The sequence below is a fragment of the Oncorhynchus nerka genome, linkage group LG20 (assembly GCF_034236695.1).
Source record: "Oncorhynchus nerka isolate Pitt River linkage group LG20, Oner_Uvic_2.0, whole genome shotgun sequence".
Lineage (NCBI taxonomy): Eukaryota > Metazoa > Chordata > Actinopteri > Salmoniformes > Salmonidae > Oncorhynchus > Oncorhynchus nerka.
The window spans coordinates 38,286,024-38,311,102 of NC_088415.1; the positions used below are offsets into that span (position 1 = coordinate 38,286,024).

The 25,079-nt window shown below is 45.7% G+C and overlaps 1 protein-coding gene across 12 annotated transcripts in view; it reads right to left on the reverse strand.

Annotated features, from left to right (window-relative positions):
- Window positions 1–25,079, reverse strand: part of LOC115102455 (basement membrane-specific heparan sulfate proteoglycan core protein-like) — a 173,367-nt gene that overhangs the window by 50,434 nt on the left and 97,854 nt on the right. For 11 of the 12 annotated variants that reach the window (XM_065005480.1, XM_065005479.1, XM_065005473.1 and 8 more), the window contains 25 exons: window positions 24,327–24,413; window positions 24,155–24,213; window positions 23,772–23,833; window positions 23,341–23,481; window positions 22,662–22,835; window positions 21,876–22,049; window positions 21,490–21,608; window positions 21,198–21,309; window positions 20,826–20,939; window positions 20,476–20,603; window positions 19,370–19,456; window positions 12,682–12,752; window positions 12,468–12,535; window positions 12,133–12,273; window positions 11,695–11,886; window positions 7,981–8,073; window positions 7,714–7,803; window positions 7,339–7,569; window positions 7,006–7,119; window positions 6,625–6,752; window positions 6,281–6,367; window positions 6,009–6,067; window positions 5,669–5,836; window positions 4,524–4,634; window positions 4,217–4,317 (listed from right to left, as the gene is read on the reverse strand). In XM_065005480.1, coding sequence (XP_064861552.1) covers window positions 4,217–4,317; window positions 4,524–4,634; window positions 5,669–5,836; window positions 6,009–6,067; window positions 6,281–6,367; window positions 6,625–6,752; window positions 7,006–7,119; window positions 7,339–7,569; window positions 7,714–7,803; window positions 7,981–8,073; window positions 11,695–11,886; window positions 12,133–12,273; window positions 12,468–12,535; window positions 12,682–12,752; window positions 19,370–19,456; window positions 20,476–20,603; window positions 20,826–20,939; window positions 21,198–21,309; window positions 21,490–21,608; window positions 21,876–22,049; window positions 22,662–22,835; window positions 23,341–23,481; window positions 23,772–23,833; window positions 24,155–24,213; window positions 24,327–24,413 — 2,911 coding nt within the window. The remainder of the gene's footprint in view (window positions 1–4,216; window positions 4,318–4,523; window positions 4,635–5,668; window positions 5,837–6,008; window positions 6,068–6,280; window positions 6,368–6,624; window positions 6,753–7,005; window positions 7,120–7,338; window positions 7,570–7,713; window positions 7,804–7,980; window positions 8,074–11,694; window positions 11,887–12,132; window positions 12,274–12,467; window positions 12,536–12,681; window positions 12,753–19,369; window positions 19,457–20,475; window positions 20,604–20,825; window positions 20,940–21,197; window positions 21,310–21,489; window positions 21,609–21,875; window positions 22,050–22,661; window positions 22,836–23,340; window positions 23,482–23,771; window positions 23,834–24,154; window positions 24,214–24,326; window positions 24,414–25,079) is intronic. The other variant, XM_065005470.1, reaches the window with a different exon arrangement.

Here is a 25,079-nt window from a genome sequence, read left to right on the forward strand (position 1 = left end):
GACTGTAGACCCTGCCACATACCTCTCATGTCTGAGCCGTTGAATTGCGACTCCACTTTGTCTCTATACTGACACTTAAGATTGTTTGATTGCCTTGCGGAGGGCATAGCTACACTATTTGTATTCGGTCATGTTTCCGGTCACCTTGCCCTGATTAAAAGCAGTGGTTTGCGGTTTCAGTTTTGCGCGAATGCTGCCGTCAATCCACGTTTTCTGGTTGGGGAATGTCTTAATAGACGCTGTGGGTACAACATCACTGATGCATTTGCTAATAAACTCTCTCCCCAAATCAGCGTATTCGTCAATGTTGTTGTTCGCCGCAATGCGGAACATATCCCAGTCCACGTGATCAAAGCAATCTTGAAGAGTGGAATCCGATTGGTCGGACCAGCGTTTTTTTATAGACTTATATCCATCCTGCCCTGCCTTTCTAAAATCTTTGAAGCCGAGTTAACAAACAGATCACCGAACATTTCGAATCCCACCGTACCTTCTCCACTATGCAATCTGGTTTCCGAGCTGGTCATGGGTGTACCTCAGCCACGCTCAAGGTCCTAAACGATATCATAACCAAAAGCGATAAAAGACAGTACTGTGCAGCCGTCAGCATCGACCTGGCCAAGGCTTTCGACTCTGTCAATCACTGCATTCTTATCAGCAGACTCAATAGCCTTGGCTTCTCAAATGACTGCCTCGTCTGGTTCACCAACTACTTCTCTGATAGAGTTCAATGTGTTAAATCGGAGGGCCTGTTGTCTGGACCTCTGGCAGTCTATATGGGGGTTCCACAGGGTTCAATTCTCAGGCCGACTCTTCTATGTATATAGCAATGATGTCGCTCTTGCTGCTGGTGATTCTCTGATCCACCTCTACGCAGACGACACCATTCTGCATACATCTGGCCCTTCTTTGGACACTGTGTGAACAAACCTCCAAACGAGCTTCAATGCCTTACAACACTCATTCCGTGGCCTCCAACTGCTTTTAAATGCTAGTAAAACTAAATGCATGCTCTTCAACCAATTGCTGCCTCCACCCGCCCGCTCGACTAGCATCACCGCTCTGGACGGTTCTGACTTAGAATATGTGGACAACTACAAATACCTAGGTGTCTGGTTAGACTGTAAACTCTCCTTCCAGACTCACATTAAGCATCTCCAAAATTAAATCTAGAATCGGCATCCTATTTCGCAGCAAAGCCTCCTTCAGACACGCTGCCAAACATACCCTTGTAAAACTATCCTAATGATCCTTGACTTCGGCGATGCCATTTACAAAATAGCCTCCAACACTACTCAGCAAACTAGATGCAGTCTATCCCAATGCCATCCGTTTTGTCACCAAAGGCCCATATACTACCCACCACTGCGACCTGTATGCTCTCGTTGGCTGGCCCTCACTACATATTCGTCGCCAAACCCACTGGCTCTAGGTCATCTATAAGTCTTTGCTAGGTAAAGCCCTGCCTTATCTCAGCTCACTGGTCACCATAGCAACACCCACCCATAGCACGCGCTCCAGCAGATATATTTCTCTTGCTCCTTTGCACCCCAGTATCTCTACTTGCACATCATCTGCACATCCAGTGTTAATGCAAAATTGTAATTATTTAGCCTCTATGGCCTATTTATTGCCTTACCTCCCCACTCTTCTACATTTGCACACACTGTACATATATTTTCCTATTGTGTTATTGACTGTACGTTTGTTTATGTGTAACTCTCTTGTTTTTGTCGCACTGCTTTGCTTTATCTTGGCCAGGTCGCAGTTTAAATGAGAACTTGTTCTCAACTGGCCTACCTGGTTAAATAAAGGTGAAATAAAATAAAAAATAGTTTAACTTCGAGATAGGGGGCGCTCTTTTAATTTTTGGATAAAAAACGTTCCCGTTTTAAACAAGATATTTTGTCACGAAAAGATGCTCGACTATGCATGTAATTGACAGCTTTGGAAAGAAAAAACTCTGACGTTTCCAAAACTGCAAAGATATTATCTGTAAGTGCCCCAGAACTAATGCTACAGGCGAAACCAAGATGAAATTTCATACAGGAAATGGTCCAGATTTTGCCCTGTGTTCCAATGTCTCCTTATATGGCTGTGAATGCGCCAGGAATGAGCCTGCACTTTCTGTCGTTTCCCCAAGGTGTCTGCAGCATTGTGACGTATTTGTAGGCATATCATTGGAAGATTGACCATAAGAGACTACATTTACCAGGTGTCCGCCCGGTGTCCTCCGTCGAAATTATTGCGTAATCTCCAGGTCCATGCGCGTTCCATTTTCTTCAGAGGAGAAAGTCAACTGCCACGAATGATTTATCATCGATAGATATGTGAAAAACACCTTGAGGATTGATTCTAAACAACGTTTGCCATGTTTCTGTCGATATTATGGAGTTAATTTGGAAAAAAGTTTGCGTTGTAATGACTTAATTTTCGGGGGTTTTCTTACCCAAACGTGATGAACAAAACGGAGCGATTTGTCCTACACAAATAATATTTTTGGAAAAACTGAATATTTGCTATCTAACTGAGAGTCTCCTCATTGAAAACATCTGAAGTTCTTCAAAGGTAAATTATTTTATTTGAATGCTTTTCTTGTTTTTGTGAAAATGTTGCATGCTGAATGCTAGGCTTAATGCTATGCTAGCTATCAATACTCTTACACAAATGCTTGTTTAGCTATGGTTCAAAAGCATATTTTGAAAATCTGAGATGACAGTGTTGTTAACAAAAGGCTAAGCTTGAGAGCTAATATATTTATTTCATTTCATTTGCGATTTTCATGAATAGTTAACGTTGCGTTATGCTAATGAGCTTGAGGCTATAAATAGGATCCCGGATACGGGATTGCTCGTCGCAACAGGTTAATAATAAGGTATATGGTAAACAAAGGTGTTGTCAATTATAACCTGTTTCAGGATGCTAGGTGGTATTTCGCACATCACTACCTCACAGGAGAGGCAATTGAACGTCTTTTTGGAAGAATTGCCTCCTGGAACATGAACTTTCATGTGCCTTAATAACAAACATGTATTCCATCTGTAAATATGAATAAAATTGTTCAATTACGACCCTAGTTGGTTAAGCCACAGAAAAAGACCTTCCTGCTAGCTATGATTGGCTGAGATAATGGATGGGCTGGACATGCCGGAAGATGAGTTTGGATTGGTCTGTCATGTAGCATGCTTCTGTCTATAACATGAGCTGCACAGTATGTGTTGATAGTCCCTTCTACCGCTGCGTGTTTTAAATGTATATGATGTCAGCCATCGAGACCTACAAACGTTTTGCTACTTTACGTAACAACATTGATGCCCTGAATTTAGCAGGTGCTATTGACAGATCAGTTGAAAAAGTTGTGATGGGCTACTTTCTGCACACGCCACAGTCAGTGTGAACCGGAGTGACTTGACACAACATTCGCCAAACAAGATGTAGCTACAAACAAAATGGAGCCGTGTTCATCCATGTATACAGGTAAGAGTCTAGCTACATTTTCAGATATTCTACGTTTCTAATTTTGTCAGAAAGTCGTTTCATTGCAAGTTAAAGCATACTGTTCGCTAGCTAGCGAACGTTAGATTGTTGGCTCGCTAGCTAACGTTACGTTCATGATCTGTGTAGTAATATTATAGGAATCAGAAATGCATTGCTAGTTTATAGCCTAATGTTAATTAGTTAACACCGAACCTAGCTGGTTAGCTTTAGGTACCTGCAGATTCAAACTACATGACAATGTTTGTATTGGTAGTAGTATGAGTTGGGATTATGCCAGTTCATTGTTAAACTAGCTAGCTAACTACATGTCTAAACAAAAGACTCCACCTCGGGACGGATTATTACATGACCCATCAAATTAGCCAGATGTGTCTGTCTGAGGGTGATTACGGCCATCTATTGTATTTTATGAACATGTGTACATGTCTAGACAATAGGGACCCACTTAGCTAGATGTGGCTGGGGGGTGGTTATAGCATTTCTTTCACACAACCCATCAATTTAGACAAGTGCTTCGGGTAAACGTCATCTAATAATCATTCAATATTCTCAGTCTCTCCTTTTATCCACTGTAAAAAAAACTGAATTTCAAATTTTGCTACATAGGACAAAATCCAGGTGGTGGGAAATGATTTAAGCACAATGCCAACCATCAAAGATACATTAAAATAAACCTAATTGATTGTATTAATGTCTCCATGTCGGTAGATCATCTTACCTGGCTCTTGGCTGTGCAGATGAAGCTGACTGTTGCGCCAACTGTGACACTCCGTGCTTTGGGCTCCTCGATGGTCACTTGAATGGGTTTGTACGAGACAGCTGGAGAAAGACATGCACAGAAACCATTCAGTAAACACTCAAATGTCCCAAGTTACAATTTTAAAAGTTTTTACTGTCTCAACTTCGAACATATTTTGTTCAAGTCAGTTTTAACTATTCAACAACTATCTGCAAGATCAGTGGGGGAAAAAAATCACAAAAGTATTCCAAATGCACTATTTTAACGGACAATTAGAAATGCGTACTTGTGACGACAATCTCAGCGCGGCTCCTGTTGGTGTTGCGTTGGTCTCTGCAGGTACAGACATACATGCCTGTGTCACTGGGCTGAACACTGGGGATATGCAGCTCCTCTCCTGAGAGAATAGGTAGGAACACGGAATGAGATTAAATTACCAAGGGGAATGGACTAGTACTTCAATAGCGTAGAAAAGCCTTACAGTTTCCCATGAGTCACATCCAGCGTTTTTGGATCTTTTAGTGTTGAAAAGCGCTATCCAAAGTATAAATACAGTAAAGTACACACTACAGGGTACAAAAATATGTTTTGAGCAAAAATATATTTTTTTACAAAACTGAACACTTCAAGATGTTGTTCTGCTGGGAATCTGTGATGTCATCACCTCCTCTCTTGCTTGAGAAAAAATTGAGGAGCAATAGAGAACAAAAGAGGACAGCCCCCCCCCACATACACACACATGTGCCAAGTCATGACTCGCCTGGACCACCTATTGAGATGTGCCTTTTGTTAAGTAAATCAGGTGTTAAATGAGGTGAAAAGGAGACTGGAATGCCACTTGAAAGGAGAAGAGTAGAGGTACTCGGTGGATGGGCTTTCTATTGTTCTTAGGTCACTCTGCCCCCATTTCACACCAAGTTGCCAGGGAACTCAGTCACCTGACAGGGTCAGTCAATCACAGGCCTTATCTGGTGGGGTAACAGACCCCCACTACCATCTGTACCTCAGTCTTTCTCTGCAACACCAGGAGTGAATAGCAAGGTGACCAACCACCTGGCTGTAGCAACCCACAGAAGACTGACCGCTGGGCCTCACCCCATGGACACTTCCCTCTCTGGACATTCCCTACTGTGTAGTGCATTTATGACCATACAACCACTTCTACTAGTCCCATCTTGCTACATTGGTGTGTGTGTGCATCTTAAGTGTGTGCAAAAAAAGTGTGTTCTGTACATCTGTCTCCTACTGGTCATTACTACACCTTCTAACAGAGGCGCAGGGACGATTGTATCTATATTCACCAATACTGGTCTTTAGTGAGGAGTGTATACTGTGCTGCTATATACAACAACAGTAATGTATGTATGGCTCTTATGCTAGGCCAAGTCATACTCCCTATTACCCAGAACTGGTCTGTCCAGTATACTATACCTTGTCTTTGTCTGACGGCGCTGTTGGTCACGGGGCGTCCATCCTCCCTGGACCAGTAGTAGTAATGGGGTGGAGGGCCGGTCACCTGGCACCGCAGGGTCACTGGGCTGCCCTGGGCCACCAAAACCCTCTCAGGGTACACTTTCACCACCAGGGAGGCTGCCGCTGCTGGGTCAGAGGTTAAGGGTCAAAGGTTAGGGCACAAGGATCAATCGCATAGACACTCTTGGTGGTTACAGTCTGGCAGGAAGAAAAAGTAGATTGATTTTGAGTTCCTTTTCAGTTGGTTCACTCAATACAACATGTATCCAAGTCTACTGGACGTTTTGGGTTCCCTTACTATTGAATGGACGACACTTAATCCTGTCTTGTGGATTTCCAACGTATCCAGTTGCACAGCTGTAGGGGACAGAGAGAAAGACATTCATTTAGAGTCAACACAATGTCAAAGGACACTGAAAAGCCAGTCTGAATAGAGCAGCCTGGTACTAGCTCAGTTTGTGTTGTATAGCCATTGGCATTACAATGACCACAGGACACCGACAAGACAGAACAAACAGATCTGGGACCGGGCTAGAATAGAGAGGTAAAGAGAGAGTTGTGTCAGCTTACCGCTCACAGTACTGGCCAGTGTATCCAGGCTGGCAAGCAGTACACTGATAACCACCGTTACCAAGGCTCTCACAGGTGGGGGAGAACCTGGCAAACACACACAGATAAGCAAGTACAGTATACTCCAGTAATAACTAACTCAGTGGGATCTGTTCCAAGTTGGGATGTAGGGCAAAGTTTCAAAGACAGATATGAATGACTGAGAACTACATCTTGTTCCAATGGAGGACCATTTTGATACTGTTTATCGTTGTTACAGAAGCAAAGCAACGACCCCTTTTTATCCCCCATCCGGACTGAGACTGTGTTCTGTGTCCTAATCCTGTTAGCGGCTCACTACTCACTGGTTGTCAGGGTCGGTGTGAGGGCAGGCACAGGGCTGGCAGTCCTCTGGGGTTCCAGCGGTGGGATCCCCATAGAAACCTGGGGCACACTGCTCACACAGCTCTCCCTGGGTGTTGTGCAGACAGCTCTAGAGATGCGGGAAGACGACAACCACTCGCTTGTTATTCAATGTACTTGTTTCAAATCTACTGCTATTTTGTACCTGAGGCCATGTGGGTGGTGAGCTAGGATTCATTGTGATCTCAGAGGCTGAACTGATCCTACATTAGCATTCCTGGTTTTAAATTAACGAGGTTAACCTGGATAAAATGAAGGTTAAATAAACTAAATGAGAAATTCATCAAAACAACTGCCCTAAAGAGATTCTCTGGGCTGCATACCGTGCAGATGCCATTCTCGGGGTGGCAGGAGTCAGAGTGCCCGTTGCACTCACACAGCTCACAGTGGCCCAGGTACAGGCCCCCTCCGGTACGAGTGTAGCCAGGGGCACAGTCCTGGTAGAGAGAGAGTTACAACTGTCATCACACATCACACCTTGACACTCTCAGGGTGGGTTTCCTGGACACGGAGCCTGGTCCTCCTTCGAGCATGCTTTCTCCAGGAGGCAAAAATGTTAAAGTCTGCTGACTGTTCAAACATACATACATTTACGTTTGAGGTTAATTAGTCAACATTGCCACTTGTGGCAGAGAGAGAGAGAAAGCTCCTCTTACCTGACAGGAGAGTCCCTGGTAGGCGGGCGGGCAGCGGCACTGCTCAACCTCCAGAGCCTGAGCCAGGCCGCTGTAGTTGGGCACGGCCACCTCCATGCTGACCTCGGAGATGCTGGAGGACCTCATCTCTGTGTAGTAGGAGGCCCGCACCAGGATGTCATCCAGGTCAGCCAGCACCATCATCAGGTGCTCCCTAGTGGCAGGCATGCCGTCTGGGCGACGCCAGTTCTCCTACAGGGCAGGGATATGGGAGTTACTACTATTGTATCACCAGGATGCTAGTGTGACCTATGTCAATGAGGAACGGATGGTAAAGGTTGCAATCAAATCACCATTTGGGGACTATAAAGATCACAGCTACTGTATAACACTGACCTCTCTGAAGACGAGCTCAAACTGGCGGGACTCTCTTGTCCCCTTTCCCCTCTGCCAAAGCTGGCGAGCCACCAGGGTGATGTCATTTCCCTGTGGGCAACAATGACAAGGGCAACCCATGGCAGGTGAGTGTAAAATGAATTGATGCGACAGCAGTACATGGAAGAGAATGACGTTCATAACTTGTGGGGTCCTGAGTGTGCTATGGAATGGATGCAACAACAGTAAATGAGATTGAACGCAATGTTAACTTTGGTGCATACTTACAATAATCTGAACATCAGCGTCTTCGATGGCTGTTCCTCTCTGGCCGGCTACATAGGAGATGGTATACTTCAGCTTCCCACCATACGAGTTCACCTATTGTAGAGGTGGAGATAAATACATTTAGGCCTCTTCTATTAGAAATGTGTCTTTCTGTAAGAGCAAAAAACGTGAAGCGATCATAGAACACATGATGTATTACATTTCTCTAAGACGTTCATCTTCTCCAATAAAAACGGAGTCATGCTTGACCTCCCACCACTTGGAGAAGTGTCTTAGTTAAACAGTGATCATGAATCAATAAGTGCTGTACACTACACAGGGTTGTCTGGTGGTGCCGCCCTGCCCTTCATTTCCCTTCCACAGCTCTGATAGTTCAGGTGGAGGAATGGTGGGGTGGCTCTGTGGCCAAACGGTTAACTGAAGGGTAAACACCCAGTCAGGGTGCAGGAAGGCTGGGCCTGGCTCGTACTGTTACCTTATCCCCTATGAACTGCTCTGGGAGCTGCCAGTAGAGCGTGTCATCTGGGTGCAAGCTGAAACCTTTGTAGAACAAAGCGTACTGGGGCAGAGGAAGGAGAGCATGAGAGAGCAAGCCAGAGACAGAGCTCAAAAGATACGCAAGGAGAGAGAGAGAGAGAGAGGCATCGCAAGCACAGTAGAGAGGAGAGCAGAGAAAGGGTTTACATTTTGGTCCCCTACTAGTTAACTACTACTTGGTGACAAAGTGACACTCACACCATGCGTTAACTGGCAACTAAAACAACAGCTTCCAGTGTGTATAATGTGAAAATCACAGCTTGTAAAGGTGACTGTGCGACATGTTTAGACCCTTATACAGTATAATTATAGATTACAGATCCAGTGCTACTCTTTAAGTGAAGAACTACAGAGTACGACTTTAACAGTAATTGTGTACTGTGCTTTAAGGAGGAAAATGCCACCCTGCTTAGTCATGGAATTTATGCACATACTGCCCTTTTCAGCCCTATGTTCTCTTTCTTGTTCTTTTGAAAAAGACCCAGGCGGCGAACACTGACAATACTAAGGAAAACTATACAGGATAACCCTGTGAAATATTCACTCTCATGATTCGTGAATGGATGACTTTATGATCAACCTGATCGGTTGTTGATTAACCTTCCTGGCTACAGTACGCTGTATGTTATCACATGGAGGGAGGCAGTTTCCTCTGCTTGTGTTTGTCAAGAGCAGGGACATGCAGTCAGACAGTCTGGTTGTCTGTCTGTCCGTCTGTTCATCATTTAGCCAGCCAATCAGTCAGCTAGCCAATCAGTCAGTCTGTCCGTCCGTCCATCCGTCCGTCAGCCAGCCTGTCATCATGTCTACCTGGCTGGAGGCCCCTGCAGGCCCGGGGCCACTGGGAGCACTAGGAGGACCCACTATGTTCTTGGTCACCCGCTGTTGAGTCTGCCAACAGGACCAGGCCAAAAAAGAGAGTAAACCAGTCAGTAACGACCACAATAACAACTATGGATGAGCTTAAAAGTTAAAGGCTTGAGTGTTTCTCATAGGGGTTATTTTAGATGTACCTTCTGTCGAGGAGAGTGACTTGGGGAGGCTGGCTGAGGACTAGTAGGCCGTACCAGGGAGGAGATACCAGAGAGGGAGGAAGGGGGAGAGGGGGGCCTCAGGGGGGTACGAGACCCGGCCCGAAACGAGGCGCTGGGGACCTTCCTCTCAGAGGAAGAGGAGGGAGGGAAGGGAGGAGAGCCGTCTGGAAAGTTGGAGAGGATTGCCCAGATCTCATCATCCAGCTTCTTCACTTGTTCCTGGGGGAGAGGATGGGGAGGGTGGTGGGGTGGGCTCATGAGGGTTTCCCCAAAGGAGACCGCCCACCATGCAAGGTAAGAGACACACCAAGCACTGGGGTCTGGGGGTGTTGGTAGGGGGACATGCTGTGTCATGCTCTTAACCAGGTCTACAACCCTGTGGTATGTACACAACTTCACTCACTGGGGCCATTGAACTTTGTAGTTTCTACAATCCTAAAACAGGGAAGTCTTGACGCAAAACATCCAAACACGTCGGCTATTAGACACAACATGGCTCTCTTCTCTTCAAATTCCAGAGCGCCTCACAATCCCATTCAGGTCTGTTTGTAATACACACACGTGCATTTTTACGACATGCATCTGGTAAATGTACTGTCAACGTGCTGCAGTTGCTTTCATGCTGATGTCTACCATGCCACAGTAAATATCCAGTCACATACTGTCTTACGGGTGGTGGGATTATCTTTCAAGGCTGTCATGGCAATTGACATCCCAAAAGGCCATCCATATCAGGGGAAGGGGGAGGGGCGGCTGGGTTGTACTGTTGTCATTAGATGTGTTGTATGGACATACAGTAGGAATACCTGGCTAGCTCTTTTGGACCTGGAGGTGCCATTACCCTTCGAAGACTTCATCATGTCCCAAACGGACGCATCCTTCCTCCGTTGCTCCTCTGTCCAGGCGGAGTCTCTCTAGTGTTGTGAATAAACAAGGCTCCCGTGATCACTTTCTAATTCCCCACGTGGGAGCCAGCGGACGACTTTAGAACTAACGGGGGACTTGAAGAACTTAACTGCTGTTCACAATGTCGGACGTCTGCAAAACTCCTCCTGACTCAGTGCACTTACATCAGAGTCATCCACCGCGTGAATGGTCCATTAAACAGAGTGACGTCTAAGTAACCAATACGCGTAGAGTGTAACCCGCGATGGCATGTGAACCTGAAATATTCCTAATATTACAGAAATGTGTGTAAATAGGGCCATTACTGTATGTCGATTGCTGCTACAATGGAGCTGAAACTAGGAACAATTTGAGACCATTGGAAATGCAGGAAACCCATGCATCTCAAACACACAAAACCTCCTACACTCAAGAAAACAAGGGTAATGTATGACGCATTTATCTCAACACAAATCAAATCTGTACGATCAAATGACAAATCACACCAATCCTTTGTTTTGAATTACAGGCAAACATTTTAGTCATCAATTCTTCACAAAAAAAGTGTTATTTTTACGTGTAAACTGTCATTGGTGAGGGGCTGGTAAGTAGCATTTCACTGTAAGGTTGTACCTGTTGTATTCGGCGCATGCGACTAATACAATTTGATTTGATACGGGTCAATCCACAATCATCAGCACACGACAAGCACCGCTCTGGTTTACCTGGTGCGCTCGTCTCATACGAGCAAAGAAAGCGTCCTTCTATAGAGTGGACAGGCAAACCAAGAGTAAAAATAACTCAATTACACTTGAATGATGCATAAAGAACCAACATCTTCTCAAGACAAATAATGAAATGCATCCATGTGATGCTTTCTAAAAGTAGATGCATCAACAAACAGTACACTACTGACTTCTATGGCCCATGCTTTCTGATGAGGTTCTACCGCCTGTAATACATGGTAAATTCATGGAGCATACAACCAAACGTCAATTTCCCACTATGAGATTGGCCCTCAAACGTAGTGTTTTCTACGATAACTCATTTAGCAAACCCTTTCACAACAAAGACCAGCACAGACATTCAGGCAGAAATTGAGAGAGCATTTAAGCGCTGTTAGGAGCAGGAATGCTAGAGGATTCCCGAATGAGAAGAAGCCACTTCACACCATATAGCGAGAGAGTGGGAGTAGACGTCGGGACAGCGTTTGTATCGTCTGATGGCCACGGTGGACAGATCCTCATCTGGGACTCACCTTATCCCCTTGGAAAGCCTCGGGCAGCTGCCAATAGTGGGGCTCCTGGCCCAGGTAGTCAAAGTTGCTGTAGGAGAGCTGGGTGCCGTCAGTGGACACCTCCACGGTGAATCCGGTGGAGATGCGGTTGGTGCGCTGCCGGTTGACCAAAGCAAAGCCCTGGAAGTTGCCTGGGGCAAAGACGGATGACACCTGCAGGACACACATGAAGGAATGATCATCCAATCACACTCAGAGAGACAGGAAAACCATTTATTCAGTTCAGCTGTTAGTATATGTTTGTGTGTTGACTTGCCTATATTCCTTAATTGGTCATTGTCACGTCAAACTCAAACAAATATGAGACCAGCGCCAGGCTACTCTCAAAGTGCTCTCTTCGTATATTTACTCATATATTATTTTCAGGAAGTCGTTTCCTAGTTCTTGTCGCCTGGGTACCTGGTCTCTGTCGTGGGAGGAGCTGGAGCACTGCTGAGTGACTCCCATACAGAAGCAGGACAGGCAGCCATCTTTGTTGTCTGTGCTGAAGTGGAAGGTTCCCTGCTTACAGTTGGAGCAATCAGGGCCCTCAACGTTCATCTGAGACACAATGATATAGTGTGAGAGGTGAACCTACACATACATAGAACATAGACTTGAATGGGAATGCCATTCAAGGGATTATATTTATATGGGACAAACCTAGAGACATAACAAGTGGATAAGGATATAGGAGGATGTCAATGCGGCTGGCAGTTTTAATGAAAAACATAGCGAAGCCTTGGTTTGCTTACCTTGCAGCGACACACACCATTTCCATCGCATCCTTCACTTCCTCTCTGATCACAGTCGTAGCAGTTACCTGTAAACATGCCATAGCTGAGCATTGCACTCAGTGTGCCTTCATTCCACCAAATACTATAATGTACACAGGCGCAATCTGTTAGCACGGTTAACACCGCCCCCTGAGAGGATAGAGTTATATTTAATTGAATAATCTATACCTACCATTGAGATCATTGTTGCCAACAATACACATTTGTCCTAGCTGAGGGTTGCCTGTGTACCCAGCAGCACATCTGAAAAGGAGAACAGCCAACATTTACACTTTAAAACAAACATTTCCAGTCAAAGAGGACACACACAGGGAAGGAGCAATGGGGCAGGAAACTGAGCGAGCCGTGTGAAGAGATACGTGATGAGGCTTGTCCTCGCAGCACACTCTTGGCCCAGAGTAGACACATGAAAATACACTGCTAGTCAAATACTACGCACAATGTATACACGCTACACAACAGAGCTGTCACATTATTAGCCAACAGCAACAATTTATTCATTGTGGATTTCCATTGTCCATGCACTAGGCATTCCCCAGGTCCCCTGCAATTATGAGGGGGGTTTATTTTTTAAACACTTCTCACAATCACATAGGGGACACATACAGCTTTGCTACACCACTTGAAAATCCACTGACTTTTGAGTATCCCAGATGCAAAAGAAGGCTAAAAGGTGTGTATGTATTGCCGATGTTGGAGATAGACAAAGCACAGCCAATGCTACAACTCTCAACATGGGTCAAATGTTGAAACCATCTCTCTTCTCATTAGGTTGCTAGAAGATGAACTGAGGAAGGTTGCGTTAAAGTTCATTTTCTATTTTAAAATAATGTGTCACCAAACCTTGATAAAAGACAGCAGAGCAGAGGGAATGAACCGGAGAATTGAAGTCAGAAAGAGTGCAGAAAGAGGCATCATATCACATCATGATATAACACTGAGAAGCTAAGAAGAAGCAAGCTGAGGCACTATGTCCATCCACCAAAGCTCTGTCCAGCTAAAGAGCCCAATAGGCCAGGCCACCCTAGGGGAGAGCTACCCTAGCTGCTCCAGTTCTTACCTTGTCACTGGAAGCTCCACGGTTGAACAGCCAACAAACGCACAGCTTCAATGGGACTTTGGAAAAAACCTGTCCAGTCTAACTTTACAGTAAGAAGCTAAAACGGTTTTGGGAAACTATCTGGCCAATGCATGATGAAGCCAAATCTGGGATATTATTGAGGTAAAGAAATGGGTTGACATTTTACATGTTTCATGTTGCTTTTTGGGTTATGCACAGTAAGCAAAAAAATAAATAATTTGAAGTACAATCACAAGGCAGCAAGGGCAGAATGAATGCTATAAATACATAATACACCACAATGACATTTACATACACAATCATATCGATAGTCATCCAATCACAATAGCAGATGGAATTAAAACAGATTTACTCCTGAACATAGGGACGTCGGAAAGCTTGGGCAAACTCACTTCAAATACTTAACTGGCAGTACTGTATAGTTTACATCAGTGGATGCTGGTGGGGGGAGCTATAGGAGGATGGGCTCATTGTAATGGCTGGAATAGAATTCATGGAACAGATTCAAACATGTGGTTTCCTACTGTTTGTGTGATGTGTTTGATACCGTTCCATTAATTCCAGCCATTACACTGAGCCCATCCTCTCATAGCTGCTCCCACCAGCCTCCACTCGTACACATATACAGTGCATTCGGAAAGTATTCAGACCCCTTCACTTTTTCCACATTCTGATACGTTACATCCTTATTCTAAAATAGATTACATAGATTTTTGTCCTCATCAACCTACACACAATACCCCATAATGATGAAGTGAAAACAGGTTTGTAGACATTTTTAGCAAATGTATAAAAAAATAAAAATAGAAACACCTTATTTACATATTCAGACCCTTTGCTATGAGACTCGAAATTGAGATCAGGTGCATCCTGTTTCCATTGATCATCCTTGAGATGTTTCTACAACTTGATTGGAGTCCACCTGTGATACATTCAATTGATTGGACATGATTTGGAAAGGCACACACCTGTCTATATAATGCCCCACAGTTGACAGTGTATGTCAGAGTAAAAACCAAGCCATGAGGTCAAAGGAATTGTCCATAGAGCTCTGACACAGGACTGTGTCGAGGCACAGATCTGGGGAAGGGTACCAAAACATTTCTGCAGCATTGAAGGTCCCAAAGAACACAGAGGCCTACATCATTCTTAAATGAAAGTAGTTTGGAACCACTGGTCACCCGGGCCAAACTGAGAAATCGGGGGAGAAGGACCTTGGTCACTCTGACAGAGCTCCAGAGTTCCTCTGTGGAGATGGGAGAATCTTCCAGAAGGACAAACATCTCTGCAGCACTCCACCAATCAGGCCTTTATGATAAAGTGGCCAGATAGATTCCACTCCTTAGTAAAAGGCACAAGACAGCCCGCTTGGAGATCGCCAAAGGGCACCTAAAGGACTCTCAGACCATGAGAAACAAGATGATTTGGTCTGATGAAACCAAGATTGAACTATTTGGCCTGAATGCCAAGTGTCACGCCTGGAGGAAATCAAGCACCGCTTATCACCTGGCCAATACCATCCCTATGGTGAAGCATGGTGGTGGCAGCATCATGCTGTGGGGATGTTTTTCAGCAACAGGGACTGGGAGACTAGTCACCATCGAGGGAAAGATGAACGGAGCAAATTACAGAAAGTTCCTTGATGAAAACCTGTTCCAGAGCGCTCAGTACCTCAGACTGGGGCAAAGTTTAAACTTCCAACAGGACAACGACCCTAAGCACACAGCCAAAAAAACGCAGGAGTGGTTTCGGGACATGTCTGTGAATGTCCTTGAGTGGCCTAGCCAGAGCCCGGAATTGAAGCCGATCGAACATCTCTGGAGAGACCTGAAAATAGCTGTACAGCGACGCTCCCAATCCAACCTGACAGAGCTTGAGAGAATCTGCAGAGAAGAATGGGAGAAACTTCCCAAATACAGGTGTGCCAAGCTTGTACGGTCATACCGAAGAAGACTCAAGGCTGTAACTGCGGCAAAAGGTGCTTCAACAAAATACTGAGTAAAAGGGTCTGAATACTTATGTAAATGTAATATTTCAGTTTTGTAAAACCTGTTTTTGCTTTGTCATTATGGGGTATTGTGTGTAGATTGATGAGGGGAATTTTTTAAAATCCATTTTAGAATAAGGCTGTAACGTTACAAAATGTGGAAAAAGTCAAGGGGGTCTGAATACTTTCCGAATGCACTGTACTTGCATGATTGGGCTAAACCAAATTTTCATGTACAATTTGTCCATATAATAGGGGTAATTTATCAAGTTTAAATGTAATACTCTCTAAATACTGTATGTGTACGTCTTGAGGTAGTCTGACCCACTGGGCTAAAGGAAAATAGCACCAAACAACTCATGTAAATACACAACTTTGAATATGGTAACTGTATATTATTTCATGATGCAGCTTTAAACACAATAACAATGTTGCCTTTACATGAAGAAGTTACTCTCAACTCACGCAGTCCTTTATAAAAAGAAATCATTAGACTTATTCCATAGATACAAATACATAATAAAAATAAGCATAAATATCAGGACCACAAACAGATTATTTTAGATACATGTTGAAATTTGTTCAAGTTTGTTCAAAATATATATAAATGTACCTAATAATCAGGGATAATTTTGATTGGAATGGCCAGCCTTCCTAAAACAATGTGAAAAGAACCATCGGAACCATCTTGCTTCTGTTTCTTGTTCTTTTGGGATGATTTTTGATCATTCCTTTGAAGTAGTTTGAGCAGGTCCAGAACATTGGACTGGGGCTGGGCTTTCTTCTTCTGTGGGCGTCTCTTGGAACTAGTAGCTTTGACTTTAATCTTCGTTGTTAACCTGGAACGCTTTGAAGAAGAGGCCGTTTTGGTGGGTGCCGACGTGGTGGTGAGAACTTTCTCGGAGTAACTTGTTTTAGCTTTTGACACTTCCTGAACTTTGTGGGACGGTGGGGCCAACTGGTATGAGTCTGGAGCAGTGGTTTCCAAGTTAGGTCGAGAGTTACCATCGTTTGAGTCGGATGGTTTCTTGACAACTGTTTCTTTGAGTTTAACATTGGGTTGAACCTTTGAATGAGGTGCAACTGATCTAAAGGCACTGTCTTTTTTATCGTTGCTCCTAGCACGAGAAGCATCCTTTCCCTTTTTAGCAGCTTCATTACGTGACTTGGACACCTGTGTTGGAGGCTTACGTTTATGGGATGGTGGTGCCAGCTGATATTTAGTGTTAGCCAGGTCGTCTACAGCTTCCCTTGGTTTTGATTGACGTGTCTGTGTTGAGAGCTTATTAGCTGTCACATGAAGCTTGGCCATCGTAGCCTTTGTTTCAGGCGTTGTTGTACTACGTGGTCTAGTGCTAGGCTTTGTTGTACTACGTGGTCTAGTGCTAGGCTTTGTCGTACCACGTGGTCTAGAGCTAGTCCTGGGTTTACTTATGGTAGTATTTTGTCTTGGGCTGGACTTTGAATTGACATTTATTTTGGTGGATCTAGTTAATGGTTTAGGTTTTGTAGTTTGTTTGACTGTTTTGGTGGTGGACGTATGGGCCATTGTGGCTTTCTTAGCAGGGAGACGGGGCGTGGGTAAGCTATTGGGGACTGTGGCTCTAGTTTGTGACCTGGTGGTTGTGGATTGAGTCCCGACATTGGATCTCAGTGTTGTCACGGTTGTTAATTGAGAAGTCCTGAAGAGTGTCGAATTGTGGTAACCCTTGGCACCAAGGCTGTGGACACTGGTGGCAGAGCCATCGCCTCCTTAGCAGACCGTGCTTTGTGTCTGACGCGTTTCACCTTGTTCATCTCCTGAGCCAGGGCAGTAAACCCATCTATCACAATCTCCAGACGACCCTCCAGCCTTTTCAGACGAGTTTCCATGTCTGTGTAGCTACTCTCCAGTTCGCCCACCCTCTCCTTCTTCTCCAGGGCAGACTGTGACTGCAGCATCTCCAGCTGGGTGCTGAGATTGCTCTGCTGGCCCCTCATGGCCTGGATGCCCTCCCTGATGTCCAGGGTGTTGCTCTCCAACATGCTGAGGCGCTGGTTGAAGCGGTTCATGTGGAGCCTCATTAGGAACTGGAAGCTGTGCTCTCTAACCTCAGGGCTGGGCGTGTTCAGCGATGGAACCCTGGGTGGAGTCCTATTCAGGTGGACTCGGACCATGTCAGCTATGGGGGTGGTTGTGGTTGGGTGAGTAGGAGTCGTAGGGTGAGTGGCTGGGCGAGTGGGAGCGGGTGGGCGAGTGGTAGGGCGAGTAGGGATGGTAGGGTGAGAGGGTTGGGTACGGTGGCTGGTAGTGGACAGTAGGCTCCATGTGGGGGTGTATGGTCTTTGGCTATAATCTGTGTCCTCCTCTTTTTCCTCATCTGGCTGTTGGCTGTATTCAGTGTCCTCCTTTTTTCCCTCATCTGGCTGTTGGCTGTATTCAGTGTCCTCCTCATCATCATCATCTGGCTGCGGACTATAGTCTATCTCCTCCTCCTTCTCCTCGTCTGGCTGTGGGCTGTAGTCTATCTCCTCCTCCTTCTCCTCGTCTGGCTGCGGGCTGTAGTCTATCTCCTCCTCCTTCTCCACATCTGGCTGTGGGCTGTAGTCTATCTCCTCCTCCTTCTCCTCGTCTGGCTGTGGGCTGTAGTCTATCTCCTCCTCCTTCTCCCCATCTGGCTGTGGGCTGGAGTCTATCTCATCCTCCTTCTCCTCGTCTGGCTGTGGGCTGTAGTCTATCTCCTCCTCCTTCTCCTCGTCTGGCTGTGGGCTGAAGCGTGTGTCCTCCTCCTCCTCCTCATCATAATCCTCCTCCCTCTCCTCCTCGTCTCCACTGCCCTCTGGCACCACATGTTTCCTCAGGCTAAAGTTGAACACTGCCTCACCACACCCGGGCGGGAGGAAACCCTCATAGTCCTCTTGCAGGTACGGGTCCACACAACTGTCTTGTTTTCTTAATGATCAAAACATTAAAATGAGACATAGGGCAGGGTCAACTTATCAAAACATACCAAATGTTTGTCTACCCCAGTCACCTCATCGTCATCTTTGCACATCGAGTAGCAAAGAGTCGTCAAACAGACATGACATTAGAAAATAGATTTATGCCTTGTAGAGAGAATAATGTCAACATGGCCCAAGCATAAACACTGGCAGTATTAGCCCACAGCTTCTAAACCTTTTAACAAGCAGCTAAAGCAGGAGACTCAGAGAAAGTTCTGGCAAAGCAATCAAGCTAAGGCAAAGGAGAGAACGCAAAAGCCATGTGGCATAAGGTTTCCTCAGGACACAACTACAAGTCCAAACACGAAAAGACTTGGTTTCACCACTTATTACTTTTCTTGTCGTAAAAGCCAGTAACACAACTCATTATGACACGTGTAATCCCATGGAACACCAGACACATTTTTAAAACAAAAATGCCCATTGATAAACACAATGTCCGTTTGCCAAGCGCATTAACACAACCCAGATATTGACCGCTCAAATAGCATAAAGAGCAGTGCTACTGCGGAGACCAAACCCGACCCAGAGAAACCTTTACTAACTAACTGGAATGGGTGGTGTTGGTTTGAGATTCGCTTCTCCCACACCACTCCACGAAACACTCACAGATCAATCATGACTGGTTGGAGAGACTGGTTGAAAGAGGGATGCAAATCGGACAGACATGCTACTATACCCGTTTTAATTAAGGAAACAAGTGGGTACCAGACTAGTCACCTCTGCTTTCCGTGCTTTGGCCAGCCCAGCATCCCCAGACCACTGACCAGTAAGGCTGGAAGGGTTAGGTGGAGATGGAGCGAGTCTTACCTTTCGCAGCGCCGGCCGGTGGAGCCAGGGGGACAGTTATCACATGTCGGCTGACCGTCCGCATCCTTGTAGCAAGACAGAGAATACCTGCAGGAAAGGAAAATACTTTCATCAGTCTTGTAAACCAGTAGACAACCCTACTCCGCATTCTAAATATCAAGGTTATCGCTGACACAACAGTGCGAACTGCATGACCAGTCAATGACAGATCAAATGTCTTTACAAAGAGCAGGTTGACCACAGAATGAACTTTGATCTCTATGAGGTTGACCCATCAGTTAAATGTAGTGTTTTATATGTAGATGAAAGATGTTTTTTTGAAGACAATAAGTTCCAGAGACATTGATCCATCTAAAGGTGTAGTTCTCTTCTGAAGAGCAGGGGTTACCACATTTTTTCACTCAGGGCCCCACTTCCAGCATTGGGGAAAATCCTGCGAATAATCATGAGGATTTTGCAGGTTTAAAGCTTATTTCCTACAACTCTACACATTTTGTCATTAGGTCCAAAGAAAATGTTGCAGTTTTAAAGCACATTTTCTTGCAATTCTATACATTCTGCTATGTCTAATGTGTATTCATGTGGTAAGCCAGCCGCACCAATGTGTCGGAGGAAACACCGTTCAACTGACAACAGAGGTCAGTCTTTGGGCGCCTGCCAGCCACAAGGAGTCGCTAGAGAGCAATGAGCCAAGTAAAGTCCCCCTGGCCGGACGATGCTGGGCCAATTGTGCGTCAACCTATGGGACTCCTGATCACGGCCGGTTGTGATACAGCCCGGGATTGACCCCAAGTCTGTAGTGACGCCTGTAGTACAAGGTCACTAGTTTGAGAACAACAAAATCAGCCAAATCCTCAGAATAGAGCTGCCAATATCTCTTAATACCGTGATTGAAGAAAAATTGTTCAATGATTAAATTATTGAATGAGTTTCTACCACTTTCAAGCTGGTTTTTAGTAATCTAGTTTAAGTTCAGACCGGAGTATTTTTTAATTGAAATAAATACTCAGAGACACTCGACCCATTCAAATGCTACCGCGACCCAAATTTAGGTCGCGACCAACCGGAATCGCTGCTGTAGAGTACATGAGGAGGAGTGAACTCACTGGTTGCTGGGGGAAGTGCCAGGGCAGGGGCAGGACTGACAAGCCTGAGGTCCGTCCGTCATAGGGTTGCCGTAGAAACCTGGCAAACAGCGCTCACACCTTGGGCCGGCCGTGTTGTGAAGGCATTGCTAAAAAAGGGAGACACATGAGAGGGAAGAGAGAGAGAGAGGCGGATCCATCCATGGAACAGTGAAATCCTATTATGAGCCCATGTGTGTTCGGAACCTGTTTCCACATGTTGGGATTCGCCATGAAACCATTAGCGCATTCCATAGCAGACTTCAAAGCCAAGTGCAGCTGTAGCAGTGTACTACTGGCATACATTACAACCGGAGGGTGGAGCGACATACCAAGCACGCGCCTGTCTCCAGGTCACAGCCGCTGGCGTGGCCGTTACAGTCGCACCTCTCACAGGTACCCAGGTAGAGCCCAGAGCCTGTACGGGTGTAGCCCACATCACACTCCTGTATAGAAACAGATTGAAAGACATGGGAAAACAACGCGGGCCCGTGGAGTGGAAACAACGCATGCAGCACAGTTGACTGTCTTGCCGTTCCATTACAGCTCTAAGAGTCCCACTCTGTGTTTCTTTCCGAGACGTCTACAGTACCACGGAACAAAGTGAGCACACTGGAACTTTACAACTCCAAGAGGTAACAGAGGAGGAACTAGAAGATCGGGATGTACAGTACATTGATTTGTGTGGTATGTGTGTGCTGTACCTGACATGATGGACCGTTGTAGCCCTGGGGACAGGCACACTCCTCCACTTCCAGGGCCCGTTCGTTGCCTGTGGAATGTGGCACTGCAATGTCCATCCGGATGTCTGAGAGACTGAACAACAGACAGCGACACAGGTGAGGCAACAACAACAACAACAACCATAACAACATCAGCCACATGGGTGTTTACAGTAGAGCCTACTGAGAGCTGTTTCCTAAACGATTCTTAAGAATCCTAATCATGTGGAATCATTCGGAGTGAATCTCAACAGGGCACCTGGTTCAGTTTTACCTGGACTCAACCATGTTGACAGCGTAGGTGGCTCTGATCATGAAGACTGTAGTGTCAGCCAAGGCCATGAGGAGGTGTTCACGTGTGCAGGGCTGTCCATCAGCACGCCTCCATGCAGACTGGAGGAAACACAGGGAGAGAGAAACGAAGCTCAGTGCAACACTGCCATGGCCAACTCAGGACTGGAGTTGGGATTAGAGCCATAATTAGGCAACGGTAATCTAATTAGGTCATTTAAACAAGATCATCAACGAAGACAACATGGTATTGTATGTTGATGTTAAGATTACAAACAGTTAAGAATCCGTCAAAAGATAAACACTCGAGCACCTGAGTGCGCACACACACACACACACACACACACACACACACACACGGTGACCCACTTCTCTGAAGGTGACAGTGACAGTGGCGGGGGGGAGGGGCTTAATCTGGGAGAAGTGTTCCAGGAAGATGCCGTTGCCTTGGAGAACCACGTCTGGCTGTCTGTCAATCACCAGGGAGCGTTGCCGGGGCTCGTAGTGCACAGTGTAGCGCAGCTCCCCGCCGTAGGCTGTCACCTGGCAACAACATGTCAGAAAGAGATGTTCAAGATTCTAGAACAACCATTCTCTTAACTCTACTGGACGGTGGAAAGGTATTTCACTCCATGAGACTCTAAAGCTAGCCAGGTCACAGGTCACAAGGTGACATGTGCATGACCATGAGAGCTTAGTAGAGAGCTTCTCTTCATGTATATTTCCTCTATATTTAGCCTCTATATTTTCCACATGTTGAGAGAGCATGTGGACGGTGACATCTAGCATGACCACATTTAAATCACACCTTGCTTCCAGAGGGAAGACTACTCAGTAAAAAATAAAGGTGGATGACAGTTTCTCCTGTCCCTATAGTCTACTCTCAGGGTAAGAGGAGAAATACATGCAAGTGTAAAAAAAAAAGAGTCAAAGCCGCCAACCACTCATCTCTCCCCTTGTCTCTCATCTCCCCGTCTTCCCTCTCATCTCCCCGTCTTCCCTCTCACCCCTCCCTGTCTTCCTCCTCTTCCCTCTCTCCCCCGTCTCCCCTTATCTCCACTCTCTCTCCCCTTGTCTCCACTCTCTCCCCTTATCTCCACTCTCTCCCCTTATCTCCACTCTCTCCCCTTATCTCCACTCTCTCCCCTCTCTCACCTTGTCTCCTCTGAAGCTGTCTGGTAGGACCCAGTAGTAGATGTCCTTGGGGATGTCAGAGAAGGAGCGGTACGCCACCTCCGAGGAGCCTCTCTGAGTGATGCTGTCTGTGATTGTTCTGGTATTGGCTCCGTTGGAGAGGGAGAAGAGCTGACCATTCACACCGCCACGGACCTGGGGGACACAAACACACTTTAGACCCATGACACCTCTCCTCAAAGTACAAGCTAAAAGGGCGCGGGTACATTAAGACAGGCTCAATGCACTGCTGTGGTTTGGGACGTGCTTGTACTTTCCTTGTATTTCCTGACCCCTAAAGTGTCTGCACTACTTCTCCCATGAGCTGTAGAGCATGCTTCTTCAACTCACAGTGCTAACACACTTGATTCAGCAAATCGTCAAGCACCATGATGAGCTGATTATTTCAAAGTGCACTGGTCCTTCACACCCAGTGTATCTCCAGGACCAGAGCTGGAAACTCCCGGCTTGCAGTAGAAAACAGTTTGTCTGTTGGCTGACTGTTAGGAGTCAGTATAGTATGGTTACTCCCATGCTAGTGCCAGTGCGTGTACATTCCTTTTTATTTTCAGATCCCTAAATGTCCCCCCCCCACAGTCCACTAACTCCCATGCCCTATATAAGTTGTGTGTGTGAGTGCTAGTAAGGCCGGGCCACTGACCTGGTCTCGGCTCCACGTGGAGCTGACACACTGCTTGGTGACGCCCATACAGAAGCACTGCAGACAGCCCTCTGGGTTGTCCTCCGTCAGGTGGAAGGAGCCGCTCTTACACTCGTCACACTGTGACCCCGCCACGTTGGCCTGCAACACACAGAAAACATCAGCACATCTGCCATGAAACCCTGGCTGTCCGACCGGCTCATCAGCCACGGTCTGTAATCGTGAAGGATGACTGTACAACGGCAGCTAAGCTAAACGGGCTCAGGTTTATGACTGCCTCTATGAAATGACAATGGTGTTCGTGTTGGTGATTGAGAGTGTACTCTTCTACTATGGCATATCAAAACTTCTACATCTAATATAAAGTACAGTAGGCCATAAAGTACAGTAGGCCATAAAGTACAGTAGGCCATAGCAACGTAGTATGTTACCTTGCAGGCGCATGGTCTGCTGTTGGAATTCACTGTTCCTCGAATATCACACTTTGAGTTTGCTGAAGGAGGGAGGGAGAGACAGAGGGTGGGGAAATGGATCAACACCTGGGGGTGCTCCACCAACTCTAACCCCTTCACAATCACTCGACATACCAGGCCAATGACCACACCTTCTCAGCAGGTGTGATTGATGTTAATAATTACCCTGGGTCAAGACCAAGGCTCTTAAAGGTAGGACATAAAGCATGGCATGCACTATAAAGCAGAGTCATAATTTATATGTACAAATGTCTCGGTAAAACCGTCCAGGTGAATAACTTTCCTAACACATTTAAGCCTAAAATGTACATTCCACCCCCCAAAAAACAAGAAACACTCACAGTTTGTAAAACATTTGCCATTGGGCTGCAATGGGTTACCCTGATACCCAGATGCACACCTATGGGGACAAAACAAACACTTCCATCAACATCTTTTATAACTATTCCATATATACTGAAGCTAGCATTTCTTTCAAGAAGGAGGTAAAAGGGGAAAATGTCACTTCCTTACTTTTCACAGCGACGGCCGGTGTAGCCTGGCGCGCAGGCGTCGCACGTGGCCTGGGAGTCATGGTCCAGGAAACAGGTGTCGGAGAACCTGAGGAGTCACAAACAAACGTCACAGGATTTGGACATTAATATTTACAGCTGCCAGTTAATAGGTAGCGAGAGGAGGTCACAAGTTGACAACACCAGCAATGTATGAATAAGCCCAATGCTCTTCTGGAGTGCTTAGTGAATCTACCCAATATGGACGTAAACCTGCTGTGTGAAAAAGCTCTTTCCATCTCTCTGTCTCTCTCCCACGGTGTGTTTGTGTGTGTGTCTGTGTGAGTATGTGTCACACAGGCTCACACAGGAAAGCTACTCTGAAAATATAGCTAACCAAGCTACCAATTACATCACACTGGAAGAAGTTAAGCTACACTAAAGCTACCCTTAAGAAAAGTATAGTTACTTAACTTAAGATACTTTGAAAAAGTAGTTCACTACATCCCAAAATGATCATATGTAAATCTGAAATGTCAGACTGCAAATCACCAGAACAGATCACTATGTGGTCATATGTTAAAAGAATGTAGAAACGTGCCTATTAAGCACACAAACTATGTTTCAAGTGAGAATTAGGCAGGTCTGATGCCGAGTGAAAAGAAAAAAAAAATAATAATAATATTGCCTACTTCTTGCAACAAAAAAAAGTAGTGTGTACTTCCAGTAGTTAGCTATACCGCAGCATGGCAAAAAAGTGATTAACTACTGAAAA